This window comes from Stigmatopora argus, chromosome 3 (genome assembly GCF_051989625.1).
Source record: "Stigmatopora argus isolate UIUO_Sarg chromosome 3, RoL_Sarg_1.0, whole genome shotgun sequence".
Classification (NCBI taxonomy): Eukaryota; Metazoa; Chordata; class Actinopteri; order Syngnathiformes; family Syngnathidae; genus Stigmatopora; species Stigmatopora argus.
The window spans coordinates 16,531,529-16,550,722 of record NC_135389.1 but is presented as its reverse complement, the minus strand read 5'-3'; the positions used below and the strand labels follow the sequence as shown (position 1 = coordinate 16,550,722).

At 41.9% G+C, this 19,194-nt stretch overlaps 1 protein-coding gene across 4 annotated transcripts in view; it reads left to right on the top strand.

The window, feature by feature from the left end:
* The window catches only part of LOC144071432 (FERM domain-containing protein 5-like), a 39,451-nt gene extending 21,354 nt beyond the window's left edge, over nt 1-18,097 (top strand). For 2 of the 4 annotated variants that reach the window (XM_077596534.1, XM_077596537.1), the window contains exons 2-14: nt 6,385-6,489; nt 8,463-8,505; nt 8,781-8,859; nt 10,426-10,523; nt 10,841-10,964; nt 11,708-11,795; nt 11,873-11,961; nt 13,115-13,178; nt 13,284-13,375; nt 14,179-14,253; nt 14,355-14,423; nt 14,491-14,597; nt 16,310-18,096. In XM_077596534.1, the coding sequence (XP_077452660.1) occupies nt 6,385-6,489; nt 8,463-8,505; nt 8,781-8,859; nt 10,426-10,523; nt 10,841-10,964; nt 11,708-11,795; nt 11,873-11,961; nt 13,115-13,178; nt 13,284-13,375; nt 14,179-14,253; nt 14,355-14,423; nt 14,491-14,597; nt 16,310-16,872 (1,596 nt within the window). In that variant the 3' untranslated portion in view covers nt 16,873-18,096. Of the gene's footprint in view, nt 1-6,384; nt 6,490-8,462; nt 8,506-8,780; nt 8,860-10,425; nt 10,524-10,840; nt 10,965-11,707; nt 11,796-11,872; nt 11,962-13,114; nt 13,376-14,178; nt 14,254-14,354; nt 14,424-14,490; nt 14,598-16,309 lie in introns of all 4 variants that reach the window. The other 2 variants (XM_077596536.1, XM_077596533.1) reach the window with 2 other exon arrangements.
* The last annotated feature ends 1,097 nt before the right edge of the window (nt 18,098-19,194 follow it).

Genomic DNA, 19,194 nt, shown 5'->3' with positions numbered 1-19,194 from the left:
GATTGCCTCTATGGTGTATTACATGGGCTATATATGATCATGAGTGACGCTATAAAAACCATTAAATATGTGAGGATATTATGAATAACTCATGCAATCGCCTGGCAGTCGTAAATGATCTGATAACAAGTTAGACTGAACCGTACTTCTCAATCACGACAGTAGTTGGATCCCAGTAAGAGTGCATAATGAGTTAAAAATCATAAAAGGCTTTGAAAACGTTTTTCAGCCACAAATATCTGCCATGAAATCCAATTGTATACTCCTCATGGCTAAATCGCAGATAATGCCCAGATATGAGCCAATGGGTGAATGAGTCTTTGCCAATACGCCTGATGCAATGCGTCATGCCCGTTGGCTAGACCAAGTGGTTGTGATACTACTGCATGCAGTTTTTGCCCACCCTCAGAAACACCAAATGTTTCAATTCTTCAAGTCTGAGTCAGAGTGAATGAGTGACACCGGGTCATCGCCCACCAGCCTTTCACTTGTCAAGGATAGATAGAAGTGGCGCATCCCAGCTGAGGTTTGTGCAATCGGCAATAAAAAAAACAAAAAAACTGAAGCATTGTTTATATGCTAATCCAAAGCGATTGTGAGGCTCATTCGTTTTGGGGGTTATTTGTCATACTTTTTGCAAAAACGCGTGTGAACGGGCGGGAATCGTTCTGGCAAAGCTTACACCAAGATGCTGAGGAACTGACGGTTGTAGGGGGGGCTAAAACCCATGTCATTTTTCATCTTTGCCTCGGTACTTTAGATCCGGCTCTGAATTTGTTTCTGTTCAGATCATTTTCCACGGTATGCGACAGAATAGTTGTTCGAGCCAGCCCGGCAGAGACATCCATCACTGTGGATCTTAGAAATAATGACTTGACTGGGATTTTTCCTCCAGTATTGATTGAGCCACAGGTACATTGAGCAAACCAATTTACAAGGTAGATCTGATTACTGAAGTTTATTCTGAAAATCAGCATTAATCATTTTTGTTCTCTTAAAAAGAGGCATCTTCCCAGTAATTGTTTACTCATTCATCACATTTCCAATCCTTTTTAGGTTTTGCTGGAGTGTACTGGATACAGGTCGCAGGGCATAAATATAGACAGACACCATTCACACTTACAATCACACCACCACCAAGCGGGAATCGATCAAACTGAAGTCAAGCGTTATTTAGGCACCATTGAGTAATTGACCATTTTAAATCATAACCACTTCAAATGGTAGTCTGTTCACTTGCAGTGTCAAATTATGATGTATGGGGCGATTTAAAAAAAAATCTGCATCTTTTTTAGAAGATATATGATTATATGCTAAAAATAATATTAGCAACTAAGGAGTATTAATCTTGGCAGATTTGATTTATTATTCTGATGTGTTAGTCTGCTTAATATTCACCCAGAGCTCCAATGTGATTTATCATTCACAAATTTGGCTATTTGCAAAACCCTGTTTAACCTGAAAATGTTCAGAATTTCATAACATTATATTCCCCCGATGAAGGGCCAGTGTTTTGAAGTGAAATTCTCTTCACAATGACTGTCAAATGACACTATTGAAATAGCTTTTTTGTTCATTTCAGTGACTATAAGCATGATAATTATTCCTATGCGGCACTTCTGCTCATCCTTTTATTCTCTTGATTTCTCACGCTTCTGGGTCAAATCCTTGCTCGTGTCGTGCCCAACATGCTTTGATGGCCCAGTTTTTGCCTGTGCACATTGGTTCAAACCACTTTCTGTACAACACTACGCTTTTGTGATGACACAAGATGGTTGGCAGAAATATAATTTGTCAAATGCTGATGACATCTTGGTTAATCCCCCCTGAGCATCTGGTTTTGATGATTGATGGTCTGTGATCATCTGGGTGACACATTTCATGTACCATATCTCCTCCTTATGCTGGGATCTGTTGTCACATTAGTAACACCAATCAACAGCTGTCAATGAGCCACTACAATAACTGCGAATGGCACACCATATGCTAATCCATCCGTTCTGAAATTCTAGGAGGCGTAATCGGTTTTTAGCTGCATTTTTTTTCACAGGTTTAACTTTGGATATTTCTGTGGCTGCTGAGTGCAATTGGAAAATGTACTTCAGATGAGAATGATGTATTTGTGAACCGCCGCTAACCCGTCGATCCGTGAGAGGTGCTCATCCCTCCTCCTGTCATCTTTTGCAAATGGCTTTGATAATTGCAGGCTGCTGCAATGTGAGGGGATATTGTGTCGAATTACCATACATATAGTACATACAGATGTTATGTCACACATAATCCCACTCAAGCGTTCCTAGATATCTGCTCTCTATGATCCTGCATTATCGTCCTCAAGTTGTCGCACTGGTATTTAGTCACTGGAAGCCATTGACGATGATAGTCGATGAGTGCAAGATTGTACAGTGGTACCTCGTGATACAACATGCTCGTCATACAACATGCTCGTGTTACGACGAAAAATTCGATCGAATAATTCGCTCGCGATACAATTAAAATTTCAAGATGCGACGAAGCCAGGTGGCCATGGCATGAGAGGCTGTTTATCATTGTAGCGCACTGTCTTTTTTTGCTGCATCTCTTTCGTGTATAACTACTATATCTACGAGGACTGAACAATTTATTCAGACTAGTTTCGACCAGGAAACGCACATGCGTGGGAAAAAAGAGGGCTTTCTGGGTAATGAAGTATACTCGTGCACACAACACTCATAGACAATGGCAACCTTTCTCAGAATAAAACTTCATTACCCACAATCAATACGTGGGAAGCTCAGCTATTGCATTTCCTGTTATTCTTTCTAAGGAAAGAAGGTCTGAGACTATTTCTCGTTGGCAAGTGGTTGTGCGTTATCCTATTGTGAGGACGTGTGTGCATCATTTTCGGAATATTTTGAAGGGAATACAACAGCAAACAGTCCATCGATAGCGAACGTGAGGATGGAGGCGTGTCAAACCGCTAACCCGGAAAACGAAGGTAACAAAAGACAAAATTAGAATTCAGTTTTGTGTAAAGTTACATTAAACGTATGTTTGAGTGTCTATATATATTTATCCAAGTTAATTTAAATTTGTTTGTTCATTTACGAGTGCCTTGTTGCCGTGGATAAAGTCCCCCCCGAACAGCCCCCACCTCCGCCTCCGTGTGTGTCGTTGTCTCTCCCCTCCGCAAAATGCGTCTAATTTTACATCTATTAAACACATTTTATTACTATTAAACCACTTGTTATTTATTACTTTGTTAATAGATGGCGAATTAGAAGAAATAAAAAAAATTTCCAATCCAATATCCTGTTTTTGGTGTTTTTTCAGAGGGTTGGAACGAATTAATTTGTTTTTAATTCATTTCAATAGGAAACGTTCGCTCGAGTTACGAAAAGCTCGACATACGATCTCAGTCTCGGAACCGATTACAATCGTATGTCGAGGTACCACTGTAGTCGAAATGTGTGTTGCCTGATTAACCCGCCTGAAATTGATTAAAGTGAAGCGATTGTCCCATCGCGTCAGCCCCAGTCAAGTTTGATGGGATGTCTGTCACGGGGGGTGAATGAAGTAAATTCAGGCATGAAGGGGTTGTATCACTTTATAGCCTTTTACGAAGCGCGCCACATATTAAGGTGTGACGGATGGCAGGTCGCCCTGTCCGGCGGAAGCGGCGGGGTCAAGAGCTTAAGTGCCTGGCACGCCATCACCCGCGGATTCAATGGCTCCGATGCATTAACTGTTCTCCTCGGGCGACGTGAGAAAGTCATCTCCTTATGAAAGCCAAGGAATCACTGCATGGCTGCGGGCTTCAAGACACACAAACGCGCACATTCACGCACGCACACACTCCGAGTTAATGGCATCGATGGTTTCCACTCCTTGTGATACTATCTTTTATTAATGGCTTGGGCTCTCGCGTGGACATGGAAACCGTTTTAATGATTAATCGAGAAGGAAAGTGCCCATTTTATACATACGGCGTTCTTTGCCGTGAAAGTGCCACTATTCACTTTTTGGGTACGATCTTTTTTTCATTCCTTTCTGTTTGTTTGACTAGACATACTTTTTAACTATTAATCAGCTAAGTAGTAGATCTAAGGCAACAAAAAAAATACCGATTGTCATCAACCCAGGCGCCAAAAGTGTCACGTCTTGTTAGGGTTTTGTGTCCCTCTGTGCTTCCCTTCCTCTTGTAACCAGCTGTGCGTGATTGGTAATCAGCCCTTATGTGTCTATTTAAACCCCGTGTGTTAGTTAGTCATTGTTGGATCGTCTGCATTGTTTGTTTTATGCCATGTTCCACGGTCCTCGTTTCCCCTATGACTTCTGTCAGGTTTGGTTTTTTGATTTGATTTCTAAGTCCTTGTTATTTTCTAAAGATTCCTGCCTGAAGAATTAAAGTTTTGTTTAAGCACTCCAGGTCCTTGACCCGCATTTGGGTCCAACTACGTTCCACGCTCGACGTCGCACCCAATACGTAACAAAGTGACCCATCTTGTGATTTTGGGTGGCCTAGTAAAACGAATCCTGACCTTCCACTTCATGTCATTTGCTAAAATACCAAAGTTACATTAAAAATGTTACTATAAACATTTTCTCCGTAGATCCCACATTTTAAATCGATTTAATAATTGCTGAACATAGGTTTCCTGGCGTCGGATTACAAAAAAGTATCTAATATTATATGTCAATGATGTACTATACATATGGATTGTCAATTTTTGGGGTCATTTTTTGATACCCTTGACATACAATTCAAAACACAACAAATATACTTTTGCCACATCTGCTCACATGTCACTTATTTTAGGTGCACCTGCTTGAGTGTCCAAAAATATTTTCTTTTTGTGTGACCTGGCTTTCAGACAGACTGCTGGGGACTAAAGACAGCTGTACTTGGCAAGGGGCAGAGGGTAGCTTTGGGGGGGTTTGCACTGGGGAGGGAGAGTGCGAGAGAGGGGGGGAGAGAACGCTGCAGAATACTAACAAACATCTTGAACAAAAGGCCAGATGTCCTCTCGGACTCGGTGCGTCTTCTTCTTGACGAACGCCGTTTTGATTGTTAAGGCGTTCTGGCCTGATCTCTATCACCAACATAGATAAAAGAAGACAATGGCGCATTTCAAAAGAAGCCTCAATATTACAATGCTTTATTTTCCTCCCTTGCATTTAATGAGCATAAGGACTAAGAAGCGTAAATTCTGTGGAACAATGCCGTCAATGGATTTTAGTGTTATTCGGGGGCGTGGTTAGATTAAAGAAGCCAGAACTAATGTCATATAAAATTAACCCTTTATTACACGCTCATTGATCTCATTGCCCGCTATTGATGGGGAAGGAAGATGGGTTGGAATTGGAGCGCAAATCCTTCATCCCGTTTTGGCCAGAAGTTTTTGGATCTTTCCTTCTTATGTAGCCACTGAGTGATTTTCTTTTGATCTTTGGTCAGCATAGTGTGGAGACACAGGTTGTTCGAAAATACTTTTTGTCTGTCATCTGCTGCCCGAGTAATAGACATGCGCTTCTGAATGGCACCTACACTAATTCCGGAGGGAGCAGCCTGTCAAGATCCTGACAGCATTTTCAATTCAATTTAGCTTTTTGCATGCATACTGTATTTACATATTGCAGCTACATTTCCGGGTTGCATTTCAAACCGCATTTCTTTTTATATCAAAGGGTTTTTGAGGAAATGTTGCTGCTCCTTCTAATGATTCCTTTTAATGTCCTTATGTAAATCATCAACGCAGCCCTCCTGACAGTACACAAGTAAAAGAGATAAATTACTGCTTGCTTCTGTGAAGGTTAATGCAAAGTGTGTCAGGTGGCGCATTCGTAATGCTTCGATGGAAGCAAAACGCATTCCGGTCCAATTTTAAGTACTCTAGGTTGAGCCTAGTCGACCACGTAGTAGTAAGTGATTTGTAATGCAAAGAGCTATATACACGTAGGCAGTAAAAGAATGAACAAATCCCGCAGCGGAATCTTTATATTTAATTCATCCACTGGTTTGTAGCATAGTTCTGGGGAAGCCTCAGATGGTTCTTATTTGGGATGTCCCGATCACATTTTTTTGGATGTGAGTCTGAGTCACCTGATTTTGAGGATCAGGCGATCTAATACCAAAAGAAGTGGATTAAGGACGGGGGGGGGGGGGGTCTAATCACATCCATGTGTTTTTTTCTTTTCACAATTTGAAGCTACCCCAACGTTACAGCCATCAAGAAAGCCGAAAAAAAATCTTTCCACGTTTATTTAATACATACAAAATCTGAATGATCTTTAAAAAATAGGTTTTAAAATGTATATTAAGGATTAACTCAGTGCACAAACTTGTACGGACAACTTGCAGTGTTCTATTTTTAATGACACTGAACTTTTTCTTCTCTTGAACAGCGAGATGCAAAAGGCCAGTATTTATTTGACCTTATCTGCCACCACCTCAACCTGCTGGAGAAAGATTATTTTGGCATCAGATACGTGGACCCCGACAAGCAGCGGGTAAGCTCATTCATATTCAACATTTCACAGTTCCGATGTCGTGACCGTGTGGACTTTCGGCTCTTGCTTTTGCCACGAGTCAGCCGAGATAGGCGCCACTTATGCGTAGCTCCACTGCTGGGAGAACCAAGAGTATACCTGACCTAACCAACTAAAGCGGTACAATAAAATCATCATCCAGTCCTCCGATTCTGGCAACCATTTAAATCTTTACGCTCCCCGGAAAATTGACTCCCTTTGTGCTCCATTTGCTACACTGCTTTGCAGTTTTCGGAAGGCTAGCGTTGTGCTGTAGTTGCGTTTACAATTTAATTACACGTTTTTATTCAATTCATGTTTTATCAAAGGGATTTTTTTCTGAAAAGAAATGGCTCATTTCTCGGTGCTTTTTAAAAAAAAAAATCTTTCACTGACTGGTAATTAGATTAAAAACGTGGAACCTCTGACATTTAACGCTATTCGTTCCGTGACGCCGTTAACCTACCATTTGACTCTCCAAATCAAATATCCTCAAGCAAATGATGGAAACCACATAAATCAGTTTTACTGTTAGCTGCTGTTTATTTTAGAATGTAAAAAAAAAAATTGGATAAAGCGCTACAATCCAATCTTGTACGAAATGGTGATGACGTATTTGTTCCGACAGTTTGCGTGGGTGAAAAGGCAGGCGCCCATCTTGTTGGCTTGCCGTTCCCAGGACAAACAGAGAACTGGCCGACTCCACGCCATAGAAACGTTGCTATATGTGTGCTTGATTGACGTAGCTTTAAAATATAGATTTGATGTCATGTATTTGAAGACCACAAAAGTGAGGACACGTGTTATTGTTTGCAAGCGCGCAATCCATAATGCTTTTGACTAGACGTCTTTGCACTTGAACATGAACTGCTTGAACACAACACTATTGTGGTTCAAGATATTTGATTTTTGGGTCGAATTTCGGGATTTGAAACTTAAAATTCACTATAACAACTTTACTTTTGCTTAATGAATGTTCAATGCTTTAAATGTCAGTGCTTTTTCCACCGTTTGCTCTGTACATACTATTTTGTTTTGCGTGTATATATATATATATATATATATATATATATATATATATATATATATATACATATATATATATATATATATATATATATATACATATACATATACATATATATACATACATACAGTGGTACCTCGACATACGAGCGTAATCCGTTCCGAGACTGAGATCGTATGACAAGATTCTCGTAACTCGAGCGGACGTTTTCCATTGAAATGAATGGAAAATAAATTAATTCGTTCCAGCCCTCTGAAAAAACACCAAAAACAGGATATTGGATTGGAAAAAATGTTTTATTTCTTCTAATTCGCCATCTATTAACAAGGTAACACATAACTAGTGGTTTAATAGATAGTTTCGATCGAAATTTCCGCTGTAAGACGAGAATTTTGTATGAAGAGCGGTCGTATGACGAGGTACCACTGTATGTGTGTATATATATATATATATATATATATATATATATATATATATATATATATATATATATATATATATATATATATATATATATATATATATATATATATATATATATGTATATGTATATGTGTATATGTATGTGTATATGTATACGTGTGTACACGTGTATTTGTGTATATGTATACGTATGTATATGTATGTATGTATACATATATGTATGTATGTGTATATATATATATATACACACACACACAAACATGTATACATGTGTATGTGTGTGAATATGTATATGTAGATATATGTATGTGTGTGTATATATGTATATACTGTAAAATTCACCTATTACAAACAATAGCCGTCCAATCCATTTTGACAAGGAGGATGGCAGCAACCCTCCGTGTCAAAATTGGACTTTTGGCAGCCAAAGAGTTGAAGAGTTGGTGAACTATATAAGCTAATGTTGAAAAATGTCACTAACAATGTGCTCTACTTTTAAATGCAGCACTGGCTGGAGTTAACAAGGTCTATTGTTAAGCAAATGAAATGTAAGTACTGCACGTTTTCTGAAAAGTTCAACATGGCATATGAGTTGATGATTGATAGTTAAATTGTTGTAATGCTACGACGTGGTTGCTTGGCAACTGGCTCAAAAGTAGCACTTGACTTCCATACTTTGGGGGATCTCATTAAATATGGCCTTTTTATGGTTAATTCACTGTCAAATTTGGCAGTCAAGCGTTTCAGGAGGAATGTTGCTTTATTTGAATGCTGCTGATTGTTTGCTTTTCACTCCTTTTCTGTTCATTTTCATTTCCTCCAGCTCAGCATCCGTTCACTATGTGTCTGCGTGTCAAGTTCTATCCTCCTGATCCGGCCGCTCTCAAGGAGGAAATTACTCGGTAAAAGCTCCTTCACACTTTACCCAGGTGCCCAAGATTTAGTAAGATGTACGCCTTTTAATTCCCACTACGTTTCGATAGCACAGCTCTCAAACTCGAGGTCCGGGGGCCCAGATTCGGCCCGCCTCCTCATATTGTGCGGCCCGTGTAAAGTAAACCACGTGCCTTGACTTCATTTTGTCGCAAAAAAAGGTTACAATACAATTTCTCAAATTTTCAATGAAAGATCGAGGAAAGGAGAGAATATTTACTTTTTCCTTGTTTTAAAATAACAATTAAAACATTAAAAATAATAATAATAAAAGGCAATATTTGCAGTTTTCCCAGCTCCACCACAGGGGTCATTTTAATTGTTTGTAATGCAACGTTCTGGAAGTAATAACAGTAGCAGTAATAAACAGGAATTGGATTTTCAGATCATGTAAAAAGTAGTCCTACCTAGTTATTCCGTTTCCTCATTTCTAAATGTACGTCGCTTGCGAATTTCAAAGGATTTTATTCATTGAAAAGCCATCGTGCTTTTGCAATCTCGGACGCAATAGTTCACTGTTTAATGAAGGACGTGCAGGAGGGTAAAAAAGCTTTCTCTGGTAATGCTGAATGAAACATGGCACAACAACACTTCCTTTGCATTTGCATGACATTTTACGTTTTCAACACTGCACGCTACTTTCACCTCACCGTTCCCAGAAAGCTAGATTTGCATTTAGAGCTATTTTTTTCCTAGATGATGTTTGTTTCCTGGTATGCTAGTACTGATGGGCACAGGATGTGATGAGGTTGTACTGACATGAACCGTGTAGCGAGCGAGAAGTGTGTGCGGGGGGAACGTGGCAAAGGAGAGGCGAGCTAAAGTGGAATGCCGCAGATGCAAAGAAGAGATGTGTGTGTTATGTTACTGGTGTTGCAGAGGTAGCGGAATTAATGACTTACAAGGGCCATTGTGTGCCCGCTGCCACTCGTCTTGCTGGTTTGGATTTACAAATGGATCCCGCAAAGCTCCTTTTGGCATTACAGAAAAAAATTGGAAAAATGTGTAAATGTAACGACAACTCTAGTCATTATTTTGGGTCACGACAACTGAATAGAGGAAAACCCAGACATCACCGGTAGTCGGTCGTTTGGTCACCGGTCTTTTGGTCGCCCGGAAGGTTATTGATAATTACCATTTAAATCGTTGCTCAAATTCCCTAAATACACACTGCGAATTATTATTTAGTCATACTTAATGCCCTATTCATTATTAGGCTAAAGAAAAACTCCAAATTTCCCGTACTTTTATTGTTTTTTGTTGGAGAACTTGTTAAGACCCTGACCCGGACAACGCATGTACATACAAACTCTTATACACTCACACGTCGGCTCAGTGAAACTGCCCAGGGCCATTGTTGGCTTTTATTGATGCGTAGACCGTGTTGTTTTACCTTGTTTTGTCGCCGGTCTTTTGGTCGCCGGTCTTTTGATCGCCCGTTGTTTGGGTCCGGGCGACCAAAAGACCGGCGACCAAACGACTGCACACAGACGGCGTCACCAGAGCTGAACACACTGTGGCCATTTTGGTTGCAGATATCTCGTCTTCCTTCAAATCAAAAGAGACCTTTACCACGGCCGCCTCCTGTGCAAAACCTCGGACGCCGCCTTACTGGCCGCCTACATCCTTCAAGGTAATAATGGAAGGTAACATACGGACTCGCTTCGGCTTGCCCTCACCAACGCTACATTCGAGAGCTTCGTGGAACATTGGGAAAAAAAACCTTGTAGTCGTTATCTGGCCTCTTATCGTACTCGCATGCACGTGTAGATGGTATCATAGAAAAAGCAATGCCATTGCTGGAGGGGGTCTATTTTTGGAGAAATAACCGAGTGTAGAGGACGTGAAAGCACTTTAACTCATGGACTGTAATAGACGTCGATCGGAGTCAATTTGACCGAAACGTGATCGTACGACTGCCAGTTTACTCGAATGTGTTCCTTCCTTCAGCTGAGATCGGGAACTACGACCCCGGGAAGCATCCGGAAGGTTACAGCTCCAAATTCCAGTTTTTTCCCAAACATTCCGAGAAACTGGAGCGACGGATTGCAGACATACACAAGACAGAACTCATGTAAGATGTTTTTTTTTTTAAATCTCTTTCTCTACGTCTTTCTTTAACAGATGATTTTTATCTCTTTCTTTATTTCTCCTTCTTGTGTCCTTGTTCTTATCTTCTTTCCCATTTTAATCAGAAAACTAGCTCTAGTCTCTGCTTTCCTATTCTTCCTTGTATTATGCTTTCATTGCGGTTTAAATCCCAATGTGACAAATGATAAACATCAACTAAAATTTGTGTCAGGTTTTTGGTGTAAAAAAAAAGGTTCATGTTTCAGTGCCATGGCTAGACGTCCATCAATGGTAACTGAGTGTAAAATTAAATCAATTAGGTTTAAATTGCTAATTTAGTCAATGTGAATCAACCAAAACTTTACAGTATTCCCTCGATTATCGCGGTTAATGTAGACCAGACATAGCCGTGATAAATGAAAAACCGCAAAGTAGGGTCACCCCTATTTAAAAATAAATAAATACATTTTTACTTCAGTGCTGAGTCCTAGTCGCAAGCGGAGGACATGGGAGTGGCTTCCGCTTGCGAGTTTCAGCGTGGATTTTCACATTTTTATGAACTTACTCAAAATTCCCCCCCAAAAAATCCTTCAGAAAAAAATCTGCGATGTAGTGAAGCTGCGATATTCGAGGGATTACTGTATTTGTATTTTTTTTGTTATTCCTTCACTAGCTTTTCATTCTGAGGTCGAAAGTGTATTATGTGACATATTTTACTTGTGTTCTCTCCCTTGACTTTCTTCTCAGTGGACAAACCCCCGAAACATCAGAGCGAAATTTCCTTCAGAAGGCCCAGATGCTGGAAACATATGGTGTTGATCCTCATCCGTGTAAGGTGGGCGGGCGCAGAAGCGTGGATTGTAAACAACAACACGTGTCGTGTCACCATTTGACGATTTCTGTCCCCCGTAGGACGTGTCGGGAAACCCAGCTTTCCTTGCCTTCACGCCTTTTGGGTTTGTGGTCTTGCAAGGAAACAAGAGAGTTCATTTCCTCAGGTGGTGAGTTCACAAACACGTTTTCAGAAACCCGTCCCTCAATTCTGTTCGTTTAAATGTACCGTATTTTCACGACTATACGGCGCATCGTATTTTTAGCCGCAGTGTCAATAACGAGTGCTATTTCTGTATTTTAGACCCACACAGGACGCACCGTTTTTATAGACGCAGCCAGGCATGGCAAAACATACACATAAACATACATGCTACACCCACACGCTAAAAACACGTTTTTAAAAAGGCAATGGAAGCAAAACTGAGTTCGGTTGTACTCTGTTTAGCCATTTTACAATGTAGTCGCGTCATCATCACCCACAAATCCATCAAAGTCCTCATTTTCTGTGTCCGAATTGAGCAATTGTCCAAATGAGTCATCGAAAACGCTGAGTTTTATACATTCGTCCAGGCGGCCACAATCCATTCGCAAATAGTAGCTAGCTAGTAGCCAGCATAACTTTTCCAACGCTGCTTTCCATGCTTCGTAAAGCTGTGTTGATGTCGATGTATACAGGCCACAATCCATTGGGTGTATTGACAAAAGAACTACATATCCCAGCAGTCACTGCGCAGTACTTTTTCTACGGGGAAAATAGTAGAGTCGGGGGCTGCTTGCCGTAGTTGTGAGAGCTGTAGAGGATGGTGTACCCCATCGACTGATTTATTTTATTTTATTGTGATAACAATTTTAGTATTGGTCCATATATAAAGCACACTGGATTATAAGGCTCCCTGTCTATTTTGGAGAAAATTTAAGACTTATGTGCGCCTTATAGTCGTGAAAATATGGTATTTGCTGTAAATACACTCAACTAAATTGACTGGTCAGTGGCAGAAACGCGGGTTTTGCTAATGCAATGTCTTGTAAAGACTGCACATGGCTCCTTGTTTGCCATCCATCTGTCACTCGTGGGGAAAAAATTGGCGCTCGCGTATGCGCAGATGGCTAATTAATCACACCAGTCCTAGTCTGAAATTGTTCAACTTTTGAATTTTCATTGAGAAACGTCGGTGCGCCCCTCACGTTTCCTTCTGGCCTGCTCACCTTCTCGCATCCATCTGTTTTTGTCCGCAATGCCTCTCTCTGCCTCCCAGATCTTCAAGTGCTCGTCATACATATTTCATAAGCCCGTTTGTTTGCGCTTTCTCACCCGGCCAGGAATGAGGTGACCAAGCTGAAGTTTGAGAGCAAGACATTCCACGTTTATGCAAATCAGAGGGAGGTGAGAGCGCCATTTGCCGGCTTATCCGTCCTTTGCTTTAGTCGTCTTTCAGTCTATTTAATTGTCCTGCACTCTGTCTCGTGCGTACGCATATTCAACGTGCAGGAAACAAAGATGACCTTGACGTACTTTGCACCCACGCCGGAGGCTTGCAAGCACCTTTGGAAATGTGGCGTGGAGAACCAAGCTTTCTATAAGTGAGTGGAATTGTTTCAAGGCGCTTAGCGGCATTAAAAATGAAAGCTTCACTTACAATAACTGTAAACATATTGAACAGTGTATGGAGACGTGCCAAGTACTCCTATGCGTATATGTTGAATCATTTAGTAGTGTTTTCTTTCATACTTTGCTGGCATTCATTCGGGCGGGAAAGGGGATTCTGTGTTTCTGCCGGAAAATATGGCCGAAGTTCTAAGGTTACATAGAAATCCATCTCAAATATGCCAATAATTGTCTTGAGTAAAAGGCGGCATTTCGTCACCCACTTAAAATTGATTCCAAAAGTGGCTCAATGTTTTGTGTGTGTTTTTTTAGAAGACTTTATTTTCTCATTACAGTTAAACACCGTGGGCTTGAATTTCTATTGAATAAATATACATTTAAAAACATTGGGCTACCTGAATATAATAATAACAATCAAATGTATTCCAAAAATTCAATTGAAAGATATACAACTAAAAAGGTTAATAAAAAAGATGTTAAGAATGTAAAAGTATGAGAAAATATTCAGATGATTTAAAAGCACCCAATGAAACATTCCTAAAAATGAATTGAAAAATTAGACTTTTATTTACAACTTAATTTTGTTCATTTTTGACCAATACTATTCTTTATGTAGCTACTTTTTCATTTCACCCATGCTTTTGTTCCTGTCTCGCATTGGCAGCAATTAAACTTTCCTTCATGTTCGACTCATTTCAATTCATAGCTGAAGAATAATTGAACGCTACATGCTTGGACATTTGGCTTTTGTCAATGGCACTGACTTATTTTTTTCCAGGCTTGAAAAGTCAAGCCAGGTCCGCACAGTGTCCAGCAGTAACTTGTTTTTCAAGGGCAGCCGTTTCCGCTACAGGTCTATTTTCATTTTGTTCTTTCTTTCTTTTTTTTGGTTACTCATTCACTCCTATTGAGATGATCCTAGTGATCCTCATTGTCGTCTCTTGGTCACAACAGCGGCCGCGTGGCGAAGGAGGTGATGGAGCAGAGTGCCAGAATTAAAAGAGAACCTCCAGAAATACACAGGTAGGCTAGGCCGTTGCCAACATTCTCAACCTCAACGTGACGCTTTTGTGCGTGCGTCATCTGGCAGGGCCGGCCTGGTTCCCAGCAGGAGCTGCCCGTCCATCACTCACGGACCCCGGCTCACCAGCGTGCCCCGGACGAGGCGGAGAGCCGTGCACATATCTATCATGGAAGGTAGGCGCCAGTATTCTCTGGGTTATTAGCTGGTAATGGGCATCAAAGGCCAACACTATGCGGTGAGAAGGTTGGACTGCGAATATTATTATGGGGTTATGCCCCCCGTTTTTCGTGGTTTTTGACTTGGCGAATTTTGCTTTGCACAATGAAAGTCAGGGGACTATCACAGAAATGTATATTGCAGGTTTTCCCAGTTTTTTGCTTTTCTTGACCCTGCGTTTTTTTTCAAATTTTGCGGGGGGTAGTGAAAGTGGGGGGGACTACTGCGGAAATATTTTTGCAGTATTCCCCCGTTTTTTCGAATTTTGCGGGCCATAGTGAAAGTCGGGCGACTACTGCATAAATATTTTAGCAGTATTCCCCCGTTTTTTTGCGGTTTTTAACACTTCACGTTTTTTTGAATTTTGCACGTCACTGTGAAAGTCGGGGGACTACTGCAGAAATATTTTAGCAGTATTCCCCCGTTTTTACGGGGGTTTTAACACTTTGCGGTTTTTGCATTTTTCAAATTTTGAGCGTCACTGTGAAAGTCGGGGGACTACTGCAGAAATAGTTTTGCAGTATTCCCCCGTTTTTCACGGTTTTTGCATTTTTTCGAATTTTGCGCGTCACTGTGAAAGTCGGGGGACTACTGCAGAAATATTTTTTCAGTATTCCCCCGTTTTTTGCATTTTTTCGAATTTTGCGCGTCACTGTGAAAGTCGGGGGACTACTGCAGAAATATTTTAGCAGTATTCCCCCGTTTTGCGCGGTTATTAACATGAAAAACCGTGAAAACCGCGAAAAACACCTGTCAAAGAAGTTCTAAACAAATTGGGAAGGAGTCCTTCCCGAGAAAACACACACACAGACACGTGCTGTAACTGGAGCCATTTGGCCCAGTTTGCCGTTGTCACAGCTGGCACTAAACATTGCAAGCGTGTGCGTCAGCGCTACTCTATCCATCCCAATGGCACCTAAGGGATGAAAGGGATCATTAGAGAAATTGTCAATCCCGCTGAAAGTTGACTGGCGTATCTTCCCGTCACCCCCCAAACCTCCAAAAGTGATCTCCATAGCAGCAGCGAGCCCCTCCTAATTGTGCGGTTGTCTATCTACTTTTCTAGGATGTCAGTAGAGCTGACTGCGAGGGTTTGGGCGGTATTAATACCTCATCTGAAAATAGCCCGGGGTTGCGACTCCATGTTTGTCCGTGGGGGCGGGGCCGAGCCAGGCCATCGGGCGAGTGCACGCGGGGCTGCTCTGTTGCCCGGACCTGGGGACGTGAACGGGGACGTAGACGGGGACCGTCGCGACAGGCCATGGTGAAGTGTTTGATCCGCATCACCACTCGGGTGAACGTCCACCTGCGGATGGTCAACCATTGCTACCGGGACGTCAAGGTTCGCGTGCTGAGCCTGGGGCCCCGCATGCTGGGCAAGGCCTTGGGGGTCCTGCCGCTGTACCCCGCTTTAGAAGGCCATCCCGAATCGGCGGGGGCCTCGCTGCCGCCCCTCCTTCAGCCCGATGAACGCCCAGGTAATCGTTGCTTTTGGCACGTTATGTCAACCACGCCTGCGCCCAATCGCAACGACCGCTCGTTCAGAAATGTGTTAACTTGACTGCCATTGGAGGCGATCTAAAGTGGGAATGCTCGTCGTCTGCCGGGCTCCCACTTCAAACGGATTGGACGCCTGCTAGCAATAATCTTTCAATTCTCTCCTAACTAGGCCTGGAGTCGCTCCGCGACAGCGCCCACTCCACCCCGGTGCGCTCGGTGTCTCATGGCGAGGCGTTCATCCCGCGCTCGCGCAGCCAGGCCGCGGATCCTGGCGAGGGGACGGCGGTGATCGCGGACGAGGCCTACGGACCTTCGGACAGCGTCCCGCCCACGCCGGTGGCCGACCACGGCACCGAGCCGCCAGCTGCCGCTTCGCGCCTAATCAATGGGGCGCCCCGCAGCATCGAGGAGGAGGAGTCGGAGGCGGGTACCCCTGCTCGCGGTGACAGGGGGGAATCGGGACGAGCGCGAGAGGGCGCCCTGGCCGAGGTGGAACAGGTGAATAAGTTTGTCTTGAGCGTCTTGCGTCTGCTCCTGGTCACCGTGGGACTCCTCTTCGTCTTGCTCCTGCTCCTTATCGTCCTCACCGAATCCGACCTGGATGTGGCATTTTTACGCGACATCCGCCGGACGCCCGAATTCGAGCAGTTCCATTCCGAGTACTTTTGTCCCCTCAGGCGGTGGTTTGCCTGCAAGCTCCGCTGGGTGGGCAGCTTGCTCGTTAGCAAGTGAGGCGCTCCTCCCGCGGCTCGGATTCGCCTTCTCCCCCCCCCCCCCCCCCCCCCTTTCACGCTTTTAAGTTTTAACACCCAGTCACTTTCACTTGCCTTTTTTAATTTAATCCATCATCTCCCTCCATTTTGTTCTAATTCCTGGACATTTTTAGAGGGGAGAGCAAGGCCTTTGTGTTATTTATTGATTTTGATGGTGCATTTGCACCAGAAGGACAAGATTTGAGCTCCAATGGAGGAAGGATAGAACAGAAGTGAGTGAGCAGGGTGTGCGCACATATTGTTTTACTCTTAAGAATCACAAAATATTCTCCTACGCAGAATTTAGCAAATGAAAACATTTATTCATTCATTTTCTGAACCACTTTATCCTCACTAGAGTTGTGGGGGGTGCTGGAGCCTATCCCAGCTGACTTCAGGCCTGACTTCCAGCCGATTGCATGGCATGAGGAAATGGACAGCCATTTACGTGTCCATGGAATTTTTTTGGGGAATGTGGGAGGAAACCGGAGTACCTGGAGAAAACCCACGCAGGCCCAGGGAGAACATGCAAACTCCACACAGGTGTACTGACCTGGATTTTAACTCAGAACTGTGAGGCAAACGCGCTAAGCACTCAAGCCACCTATGAAAACAATGTTTAATTCCACCTTTTTTCATTCTATAATAAAAAAAACAGTATTTTTTTTCCAATATGAAGGAAATCATTGTAAAATGGGAAAGAGTAATCATTTTAAGATGTATTACACTTACATACTTGTCTGCAAATAATTGAGTTTGTGACTCACCCCCATGTGTACGTGCATCCCGCTTCAGGTGGAATAGGCTATGATAATATCGACTTTTTATGAAGTTGAAGATAAAGTTCGAGAAGGTTGATGTGATAAGAACGTTTATGTGAATGAGATGCGCAAAAATTAATTACTATTGCTTTCGATGATTGTTTTAAGGACACTTTATAGACATCCAATGTTAGTATTTTATAAGGCCACGCTGTCCAGTCATGTGACCTGGTAGTGTTAAGAACATTTGAGTAGTAATACAGGGTGTTCCAAAAAATTTGACCCTATTTCGTGGGCCAATAATTTTGACAATTTTCGTTGAAATGACCTCAAATTTTCTCAGCTTGTGTAGAAATGTTTCAAATTTTTGTGTGTAACATTTGGCATTTCTATCTTTTCAGGTTAAGAAATGCTGTTCACTTCAAAAGAAAAGGCATTTTGTGCATGAAACAGGTAAAAGTTTGGTTTTTCTAAAATTATAGGTCATACTCAAAATATCAGATTTTATCCTCTAGTTGGACTTATGGCAACATGGGAGACTACCAGGTGCTGTATGTTCTTATGTTTGCTCACTTAGCATGTGAGAAGCAGTGAGATTGCCAAGAGACATGATTTGACAAGGTGACCCTATGACCTAATGGTTAGTGCATCAGTCACACACACAAATCCTCATAGTTTGGGGTCCTAGGTTCAAATCCTGGTCAAACCACCTATGTGGAGTTTTCCCTGTGGTCGTCTACAAAAATGCTTATACACAAAACAATCTTGCTATCTGCCACCACTGATTCCGGAAGGGTTTACGGCACCTGGATTTGAACCCAGGACACCAGAGTTGTGAGGCTGCAAGCCCGACGCACGAACTACTGAGTTAATTCTCCTTGGTAACATAAGATCTGACAGCAGCTGATATTCCCAGGCAGTCTCCCATCCAAGTACTAACCAGGCCTGACCCTGCTTAGTTTCTGAGATCAGACATGTTTTCAGGGTAGTATGCCATAAGTCCAACTAGAGGATGAAATCTGATATTTCGAGTATGACCTATAATTTTAGCAAAACCAAACCTTTACCTGTTTCGTGCACAACTTGCCTTTTCTTTTGAAGTGAACAGCATTTTTTAACCTGAAAAGATAGAAATGTTAAACGTTACCCACACAAGCTGTGGAAATTTGAGGTAATGCCAACGAAAATCTTCAAAATTATTGGCCTACGAAATGAGGTCAAACATTTTGGAAGACTGTATTAATAGTAATGCTCATAAAGTATTTCATGAATGTGTATCTTGCTTTTGCTCCTTCATTTTCACCACCTTGAGATTCAGTGAATTTCAATTACTTCTTACAACGAAGATTTGTTTTGGTTTCAAGATCAACCGTATGTAACATATTTGCTGGTAGAAAATCAGTCTATGTACTTTTGTTTTTGTACAAATTGAGTTTGTCTCCTAATATATTGACAACTCTGATGTATATTTTAACAGGACTCAAATGTTATTTTGTTATTGAAGATGAAACTATACTTTTTGTAGCGCTGTTGTTTAAAAG